Genomic DNA, 10,667 nt, shown 5'->3' on the forward strand with positions numbered 1-10,667 from the left:
CCCACACACTAACACACACTCTCTCTCTCACCCACCCACCCACACATTAGACACACTGATAGATACACAGATCACATACACGCTCAATCGCTCACACACATCACACACACAGATACACATCACACACACTGACAGATTCACACTTATTGCTCACACATGCACATGTGTCACACACAGTCTTGTCACACTCACACACTAACACACACCCATCACTCACACACGGACACACACACATACTGACACACACACACTAATCACACACTGACACCCACCCATTGCTCACACACAGACACACAAACATCACATACACACTCTTTCACACTCACACACATCACACACACTGACAGACACACACCCATTGCTCACACATAGACACACACACTCTCTAACATTACACACATTGACAGACACACATGTTGCTCACCCACAGACACACAGATCATACACACGACACACACTTACACACACAACACAAACATCACGCACACTGACACTCACCTATTGCTCACACACAGACACACACGTCACACACACACTCTCTCACACACACTGACAGACACACACTTATTGCTCACACACAGACACACATATATCACACAAATGGACACAAGTGTCTCACACACTCACACACTGACAGACACACCCACCGCTCTCACACAGACACATACATGTCAAACATACTGACACACACATCACACACACACTCTTTCTCACACACTCATCACACACTCACAGACACACATCCATTGCTCACACATAGACACACACTGACAAACACTCGTCACTCACATACACACACACGTCACACATGTCACACACACTGACAGACACACACCCATTGCTCACACATAGACATACACACTCTCTCGCATCACACACCCTGACAGTCACACAGCTGTCACTCACACATGAACACACACACACACACTGACAGACACACAGCCATCGCTCACACACGGACACACACACACACAGACAGACACGCAGCCATCGCTCACACACGGACACACACACACTGACAGACACCCAGCCATCGCTCACACACGGACACACACACAGACAGACAGACATGCAGCCATCGCTCACACACGGACACACGGACACACTGACAGACACACAGCCGTCGCTCAAACACAGCCACACACACACAGCCACACAGCCGTTGCTCACACACAGACACACACACTGACAGACACGCAGCCATCGTTCACACACACACACACACACTGACAGACACACAGCCGTCGCTCACACACACACACACACACAGAGACACAGCCATCGCTCACACACACACACACAGAGACACATAGCCATCACTCATACACACACACAGACAGACAGACACACAGCCGTCGCTCACACACGGCCACACACACACAGCCACACAGCCATCACTCACACACAGACACACACACTGACAGACACACAGGCATTGCTCACACACACACACACACACACACACACACTGACAGACACACAGCCGTCGCTCACACACAGACACACATCACATACACATGCTCATCACACGCTGACAGACACGTCGCTCACACGCACGTCACACACTCTCTGTCACACACAGACACACACCCTGTGTCTCTTTGCTGCATTCACTCCCCACCGCCGAGCGAAAACCCCCCTCCGCTCCCTGCAGCAAACCCGCCCCAGCACCCACTGCGCCAGCAGCCAGCCGGGCCATCTTCCCTGCACCCACCTGCCCACACCTGCCGCTGGGCCAGGGGCGCGGGGCCCAGGGCCTCCCGCAGGCCTCAGCCCCCCTCAGTCCTGGCGGCCCCTGGGCCAAGGGCCACAGAGAAGGCAGCCGCCTTCACTCTCCCCAGGAGCAGCCCGGAGCTCTGAAACCCATTCCCATCTCTCCGCCTCGCTGCCTTTCTCCATCCCTCCATCCTCGTAGCGAGGGGCGCGCCGCCCGCTCACCGAAACCAGCCTCCGTCCATCCCTGTGTCCCTGCAACCAAAGAGCACGCTCCAGTCCCGGCTGCCTCTCTCCTCCTCTCTGCCTTTCCCGGTCCCTCCGTCCCAGCCAGCCTTCCCTGCCTCCCGCCTCGCAGCCTAGGGGGGAAAAAGCCCCCCGCTTCTGTTCACTGCAGAAGGGCGCGCTTGCCACCACTTATTTAAGACTCCATCCGCCGAGCAGCTTTGTCTGTCTGTCTCCATCCATCCATCCATCCATCCATCCATCCATCCATCCATCCATCCATCCATCCATCCACCAGCAGCAAAGCGGAAAGCAAATCAACCAGCAATTTTGGAAGGATTCCCCCCCCTCCCCCCAGGCTGTAATTAAACTGTGTTTCTCCCTGGGTATTTGTTGTTAAACACACACACACACACACACACACACACGCACACGCACACACGCGCCTGAACCGCGTGTATCCCGGTGGAGAGAATTTTCTCGCCATCTGCGATATTTTTATTAGGGGAGTGAAATGAGCAAGCACGTACACACACACACACACACACACACACACACACACACACACACACACACACACACAACCAGAGCCCAATATAACCCACAGGAATCACAGACAGAAATAGATCCTGCTTTTCCCTTGAGAGAACGATTTGCAAAGACCCAGATTCCCAGCTCCCGCCCACCGCCCCAACCTTGATCTGTGACATAAATTGGGGGTGGGGGGGAGGAAAAGGGGTGGTTCTTTCTCCATCACCCCATATATATATTTTATCCTGCCACTGCAATCCTCCTCCCTCCCTCCCCCCCCTGCATCCTCCCAGAAAACCCCCAAAGGAGAGTGGAGGGGGGGTGGGGATAGGAATCCTGGCCAGGAAACTGGCGAAATATCACCAGGGGAAAATATTATGAAACAGACAAGTCCGATTTGATTGGGGCACCAGAGAGGGGGTGGGGAGTGGGTTGGATGCAGCTAGAAAGAAAGGGGTTGGGGGGGTCTGAATCACCCCCCCCCCCCGCCGCATCCATCACACATACCCCTTCCCATAGACCCACAGAAATATATCCCGGGGAGGGGTTATCCCCCCGCACCTTATCGCCAACTCATCCCCTCCCTCTGGGTCCCTATGGGGGGGGCTGGATCCCCTCCCAAACACACTCCCTGGGAGTTCAGCAATGGACCCCCCCCATCTAAATTTCCCCCCTTGGGAGATTTGAGCTCGGGGGTCTGCCCCGACCACCACCGCCCCCTGGAGAGCTCAGCTTGGGGGGGGGGTCTGATCTCCCTTCCCTCTTGCAGAGCTCAGCTTGGGGGGGGGGGTTGATCTCCCTTCCCCCTTGGAGAGCTCAGCTTGGGGAGGGGAGGGGGTCTGATCTCCCTTCCCTCTTGCAGAGCTCAGCTTGGGGGGGGGGTTGATCTCCCTTCCCCTTTGGAGAGCTCAGCTTGGGGAGGGGGGGGGTCTGATCTCCCTTCCCCCTTGGAGAGCTCAGCTTGGGGGGGGGGTCTGATCTCCCTTCCCTCTTGCAGAGCTCAGCTTGGGGGGGGGGGTTGATCTCCCTTCCCCCTTGGAGAGCTCAGCTTGGGGAGGGGAGGGGGTCTGATCTCCCTTCCCTCTTGCAGAGCTCAGCTTGGGGGGGGGGTTGATCTCCCTTCCCCTTTGGAGAGCTCAGCTTGGGGAGGGGGGGGTCTGATCTCCCTTCCCCCTTGGAGAGCTCAGCTTGGGGAGGGGGGGGTCTGATCTCCCTTCCCCCTTGGAGAGCTCAGCTTGGGGAGGGGGGGGTCTGATCTCCCTTCCCCCTTGGAGAGCTCAGCTTGGCGGGGGGAGGGGGGGGAGGATCTGGTCGCCCCCCAGTGTCCCCTCCCCAGGGGCAGTCAGGGATCTCGCCCCCCCGGCCCTGGGGGTATGTGGGGGGGTCCCCCCGAGGCTAGGTAGAAAGGAGACATTGGCTCTTACGGTCCTCAGCTCCTGAGTACGGTCCTTCATGGCTGCTCACGCTGCTCCCTCCTCCAGCTGCCGCAGACCCCGCGAGCCGGGCGGGGAGGGGGGCCCTGCTGCCGGGGCGGCGTGGGGGGGGGGAGAGGAGGAGGTGGGGGTGGGGGGGAGGCTCTGGGTTACTGCAGCGCCGGGCGAAGCTCCCTGCTCCGGGCGGGAGGCTGCTGCCGCTGCTCAAGGATGGAGGGAGGTTGGTGCTGATGCAGCAGAGGGGGCGGGGGGGGGGATGCAGGGGAAGGATGGAGGGAGGGGGGAGATGGGGGTCTGGGCATGCTCCCTGCACCCCCTCCCGGCCCGCCTGCCCCCCCTCCCCCCAGGGGAGCGCTGGGAGTTGTAGTTTGGGGGGGGGGCGGGGCTGTGCAGCTTTGGGGGTGGTCTGTGCGTGTGAGTGGCTCGGCGGGTGTGTCACTGGGTGGGTCTGTGAGCCGGTGAGTGTGGGTCTGTGAGTGGTGCAGTGTGTGTCTGTGTGTCAGAGTGTTTGGGAGCGTCAGTGAATGTCTCGGGGTGTGTGTGTGTGTGAGTCTCAGAGCGTGTGTCAGAGTGTGTCTGTGTGTCAGAGTGTTTGGGAGTGTCAGTGAATGTCTCGGGGTGTGTGTGTCTCAGAGCGTGTGTCAGAGTGTGTCTGTGAGTGAGTGTGTGTGTGTGTCAGAGTGTTTGGGAGTGTCAGTGAATGTCTCGGGGTGTGTGTGTGTGTGAGTGTGTGTGTGTGTCTCAGAGCATGCATCAGAGTGTGTCTGTGAGTGAGTGTGTGTGTGTGTCTGTGTGTCAGAGTGTTTGGGAGCGTCAGTGAATGTCTCGGGGTGTGTGTGTGTGTCTCAGAGCATGTGTCAGAGTGCATCTGTGAGTGTTGCAGTGTGTGTCATTGTCTCAGTGTGTGTGTCTCAGAGTGTGTGTTAGTGTATGTCTGTGAGTGTCAGTGTGTCTGTGAGTATGTGTGTCTGTGAATGTTGCAGTGTGTGTCATTGTGTGTCTCAGTGCGTGTGTGTCTGTGAGTGTGTAAGAGTGAGTCTGTGAGTGTGTGTGTCTGTGTGTGTCTGTGTGTCAGAGTGTTTGTGAGTGTCAGTGAATGTCTCAGTGTGTGTGTGTGTCTCAGAGCGTGTGTCAGTGTGTCTGTGACTGTGTGTGTCTGTGAGTATTGCAGTGTGTGTCATTGTGTGTCTCAGTGCGTGTGTGTATCTCAGAGCATGTCAGTGTGTGTCTGTGAGTGTGTGTGTCCGTATGTGTCTGTGAGTGTTGCAGTGTGTGTCTGTGTGTCAGTGTGTCTGCAAGTGTGTCTGTGAGTGTGTGACCCGGGAATGTCTCAGAGTGTGTGTGTGTGTGTGTGTGAGTGTGTGTGTCAGTGAGTGTGTCAGTATTTCTGTGTCTGTGTGTTTGTGTGAGTGAGTGTCTCAGTGGGTGTGTGTCTTAGAGCATGTATTGGTGTGTGTCTGTGAGTGTGTCAGAGTGCATCTGTGAATGTGTGTGTCTGTGAGTGTTGCAGTGGGTCAGTGTGTGTGTCAGTGAGTGTCTCAGAGTGTGTGTGTATGTGAGTGTTGCAATGTGTGTGTGTGCATGAGTGAGTGCCTCAGTGTGTGTGTGTGTGTCAGAGTGTGTGTCAGTGTATGTCTGTGAGTGTTGCAGTGTGTCAGTGAGTATCTCAATGTGTGTGTGTGTGCCTCAGAGCATTAGTGTGTCCGTGTGTCAGTGTGTCTGTGAGTGTTTGTGTCAGTGAATGTCTCAGAGAGTGTGTAATGTGTGTGTGTCTGTGAGTGTTGCAGTGTGTGTGTGTGTGTGTGTGTGCGTGCGTGAGTGACTGCCTCAGAGCCTGCCTCCAGCTGGTTCAGCTAGGTGTGTTGTTCCAGGAGTGGGCACTGGGGGGGCGTGCGCCTTGCTCTGAAGCCGCCAGTGTGTGTTGTGTACATCAGGAGAGGAGAGGCGTTTTAGAGCGCGTGCAGCTGTGTGTGTGGGTGTGTATCAGCAAATGTGGAGTGTAAGAGTGAAGTTGTGAGGGGGTGGGTGTTATCAGCAGATGAGAGGGTTTTTAGAGTGTGTGTGTGCATGTGTGTGCATATCCGCAGATAAGGGATACTGGAGTGTGATTGTGAGGTTGTGTGTTTGTGTGTGTTTTTTATCAGGAGATGAGGGGTGCTAAAGTATGTGTGTATCTGTCAGCAGATGAGGGGTGTTGAAGTGTAGTTGTGAAAGTGTGTGTGCATCCTCTTAAGTGTGTTAGCTTGTGACAGTGTTGAGTGTGGATTGTGGGTCTCTGTGCTGGGGTTTGTCTTGGAGAGTGTGTGCATGAAAGACTGGGAGAGAATGTTTGTATGTGTTGTGGTTGTGTAGGGGACTCACAGTTATGGCATTGTGTGTGAGTGTGATGTGGCTGTGTAGGACACTCACTGTTGTGATATTAGAGGGTTGTGGGTCTGTGTTGTGGTTGTGTAGCTCACTCCCTGTTGTGGTGTCAGGAAGCTGGGTGTGTTTTGGTTGTGTAGGGCACACAGTGTTGTGGTGTCAGTGGCTCAGTGTTTTTATGCTGTGGTTGTGTAAGGACTCATTGCTGTGGTGTGAGGGAACTGTGTATGTTGTGGTTGTGTAGGGCACCCAACCAGAACACACACACACACACACTCACAGCCATGGATAGCTGCTCAACACCACAATGTGTGCGGTAAAAAAAATCAAAGCACTCTCTCTCTCTCTCCCCCCCCCCCCACGACAGTCAGTGCTGGCCCCCAATGCCCCAGTGAGCGGCTCTGGGGGTGCTGTGCTGCAAGGGGCGTGGTGGGCCCAGTAGGGGGCGCTCTGCTCTCACAGTAAGCGTTGAGCCTGATACCACAGGTTGCACCGGTTTATCTATCCTAGCCTCGTTAAAGCCATATGATCCCCGCTGCATGGATGCAGCTAAACTGGGATAAAACTACCTATCCCAGTATAGCTAGTCCAATACAGGAAGGGGAATAGGTTCTACCAGGATACGACTCCTTTATCCCAGTATAGCTGCCCCCACAATTGTTGCTGGACCAGTATAATTGTATGGTGAACAAATCATTCCCCTTGGAAGGGAATTTACGGTTAAGCCCAAATAGCCATTGTGAGCTACACCACACCCGGTCCTGTCTGCAATGGGCGTGTTCAACGAGTGGTCCTAGACTCCTTTGGCTGCTGCAGCTGGGGAATTAGATGTAAGTGTTCGAGATGTGAGGGGGACATTCAAAAGTATTGGTACCATTTAGAACCACGGCACTGATTTTAAGAGAGCTGGAGGTGAAAGACAGAGCTATATGAAGGGCTTGGAGGCATGGATGGAAGGAAGGAAGAAAGGAAGAAGGAAGGGTACAGCATGGATGGCTGTAAGGAGGGAGGAAGGAAGGAAAAGTAGAGGATAGATGGATGGATAGAAGAAGAGATAGGTAGAGTTAGAGAAGAGATAGGTGGATGGAGGGAAGGAGGGACAGAGATTAGATGGCTCAATGTCTAGACCTTGGATGGAAGGAAGGATGGCTATAGCCAGGATGGGTAGAAGGAGGGATGGGTATAGCCAGGATGGATGGAAGGATGGATGGATATAGCTGGGATGGGTGGAAGGAGGGATGGATATAGGTGGGATGAGTGGAAGGAGGGATGGGTATAGCCGGGATGGGAAAAAGGACAGATGGGTATAGCAGGGATGGGTAGAAGGAGGGATGGATATCACTAGGATGGGTGGAAGGAGGGATGGGTATAGATGGGATAGGTGGAAGGAGGGATGGGTATAGCTGTGGTGGGTGGAAGGAGGGATGGGTATAGCTGTGGTGGGTGGAAGAAAGGATGGCTATAGCAGGGATGGGTGGAAGGAGGGATGGGTATAGCCGGGAGGGGTGGATTGAGGGATGGGTGTAGCTGGGTTGGGTAGAAGGAAGGATGGGTTTTGCCGGGATGGGTGGAAGGGGGGATGGGTGTAGTTGGGATGGGTGGAAGGAGGGATGGGTATAGCCGGGATGATGGGAGGATGGATGTCTACAGCTTGTCAAGATGGATGGATGGACAGAATGATGGGCTGATGGATGGATGGATGACTAGGACTTGAAAGGATGGATTGGTGCCCTTGTGGAAAGATATGCATGTTGTTTGTGATAATATACGAAGCCATGCTACACTTACAAGCTTTCCGCAACATAGCTGTTCTGATACACCTGCGCCGCTGTAAGATCTCTCGTGTAGCCGCTTCATGGCGACCGGAGAGCGCTCTCCTTTTGATGTAATAAAACCAGCTCAACGAGGGGCGGTGGTTATGCTGGCAGGAGGGCGTGTCCCATCGACATACCGTTTTGTACACAAGTGCTTATGCCGGCCAAATATGCTACTCCGTGGGGTGTTTTTTTCACAGCCCTGAGCGACAACAGTTTGGCTGATCTAAGTTCTCATGTAGACATGGCCTAAGATGGGGAAGTCTTGAGGGCAGGCTCTTTCTTTCACTCTGTGTCTGTGGAGCACCTGGCACGACAGGGACCCTGATCTCCCACAAGGTCAGTGATGCCACCTTAGTGCACCTAATAGATAAGAATGAATAAATGGATGACTTTATCTGGTGGTTTTTCTCTACAGTCCTTTTTTACTGGAAGCAGTAGCTATGGCATGTGAGTCATGCTGGAGTGTGTCAGGTAATCAAGGCAGCTAGTTTATGGCCATGAATGTAAGGGGTGAGTCAGCATGGAAGAGGGCTGGGGCTCAGAAGGGGAGGAGCCAAATTAGGGCTGACTCACTTGGCATTCATCCTTAGGAAGTGGGGTTAAACCGATGACTTTGAGGGGAGTCAGAAATGACCATGGTGGGTTTGCAGCCAGGTTTAGTTGGGGCCTGTGGTTTGGGGCTGAGGGGCTTTGACAGCACTGTGTGTGTATAAGACCGCAGGGCTGGGACAGCAGGGGTCTGTGGGTCAGGATTTAGGGGCACCAGCAGTGCTGAGGTGAAGGAACCCAGGGCTGGGATAGCAGGGGGCTGCAGGGCAGGATGGAAGGGCACCCGCTGAGTGTGGGGCAGGAGGAGCCCAGGGCTGGGATAGCAGGGGCTGCAGGTTGGGACTGAGGACTGTCCCTTGCTCTGTCCCCTTGGCTTTGCAGCTTGGCCTTGGCGGGACGAATTAATTCACTCTGGTTCCCACCAGGATGATTTCCAGCCCTGACTCATTGTGCAGAGAGACAGGCAGGGAAAGTGCCAAGCAAGCAGCATGGGCGTTCAGTCACAGAGAAGAGAAGAGCAGCAGCCAGTGCCTTGCTGCCGAAAGCAATACCCTGGGATTTACCTGCCAATGTCAAAGGGGAAGTTGGGCTTGTGGATTTGGCACTTGGCATGGATTCAGGACGATCCTCCAGCCAGCTGCCGGAAGGGAGGCATCATAGATCCTGTAATTAATGCACTGGACTTTGAGTCAGGACTCCTGGGTTTTATCCCCAGCTCTGCCACTGACTCCCTGTGTGACCCTTGGCAAATCACTGAGTCTCTATTAAATGCTACCATAATACACCTAATAATGTGCATCAACTCATTAGGTATGTGCAATATTGATAGGTGGGTTTTCCCAGACCAGCCCCACATTGTCTCACTCTAGGAGATCAGTGTCTTTATCTCCACTTTACAGAAGGGGAAACTGAGGCACAGGGAGAGGCAGTGACTTGCCCAAGGTAATGCAGAAGGCCAGTGGTAGAGCTGGGAAAAGAACCCAGGTTTCCTGAGTCTAAGTCTAGTGCTCTCCCCACTAGGCCACTTCACAATTAGTGTGTCATCCTTGGTCGGGGGCCATGCTAATTGTCTCTGTATTCGTCCACTTTCAGTGTATGGGCCCCTTTGACGGATGAGGGGAAAGCAATGGATGTGTTATTCCTTGACTTTAGCAAAGCTTTTGATACCGTCTCCCTCAGTATTCTTGCCAACAAGTTAAAGAAGTATGGGCTGGATGAATGGACTATAAGGTGGATAGAAAGCTGGCTAGATCATCGGGCTCAACGGGTAGTGATCAACGGCTCCATGTCTAGTTGATGGCAGGTATCAAGCGGAGTGCCCCAAGGGTTGGTCCTGGGGCTGGTTTTGTTCAATATTTTCATTAATGATCTGGAGGATGATGTGGATTGAACCCTCAGCAAGTTTGCAGATGACACTAAACTGGGAGGAGAGGTAGATACACTGGAGGGTAGGGATAGGATACAGCGGGCCCTAGACACATTACAGGATTGGGCCATAAGAAATCTGATGAAGTTCAACAAGGACAAGTGCAGAGTCCTGCACTTAGGACGGAAGAATCCCATGCACCGCTTCAGACTAGGGACCGAATGGCTCGGCAGCAGTTCTGCAGAAAAGGACCTAGGGGTTACAGTGGACGAGAATCTAGATATAAGTCAACAGTGTGCCCTTGTTGCCAAGAAGGCTAACGGCATTTTGGGCTGTATAAGTAGGGGCATAGCGAGCAGATTGAGGGACGTGATTATTCCCCTCTATTCAGCATTGATGAGGCCTCCTCTGGAGTACTGTGTCCAGTTTTGGGCCCCACACTACAAGAAGGATGTGGAAAAATTGGAAAATTTCCAGCGGAGGTCAACAAAAATGATTAGGGGGCTGGAACACATGACTTATGAGGAGAGGCTGAGGGAATTGGGATTGTTTAGTCTGCAGAAATGAAGAATGAGGGGGGGGTTGATAGCAGCTTTCAACTCCCTGAAAGGGGATTCCCAAGAGGATGGCTCTAGACTGTTCTCAGTGGTAGCAGATGACAGAACGAGG

General features: G+C 53.8%; 1 protein-coding gene across 1 annotated transcript in view; it reads right to left on the minus strand.

The window, feature by feature from the left end:
* STX1B (syntaxin 1B) overlaps positions 1-4,008 on the minus strand; it is a 31,281-nt gene extending 27,273 nt beyond the window's left edge. Inside the window, exon 1 of the mRNA XM_074954284.1 lies at positions 3,894-4,008. Within this exon, the coding sequence (XP_074810385.1) occupies positions 3,894-3,923 (30 nt within the window). The 5' untranslated portion in view covers positions 3,924-4,008. The remainder of the gene's footprint in view (positions 1-3,893) is intronic.
* Positions 4,009-10,667: the final 6,659 nt, after the last annotated feature.

Source organism: Natator depressus, chromosome 6, assembly GCF_965152275.1.
Source record: "Natator depressus isolate rNatDep1 chromosome 6, rNatDep2.hap1, whole genome shotgun sequence".
Lineage (NCBI taxonomy): Eukaryota > Metazoa > Chordata > Testudines > Cheloniidae > Natator > Natator depressus.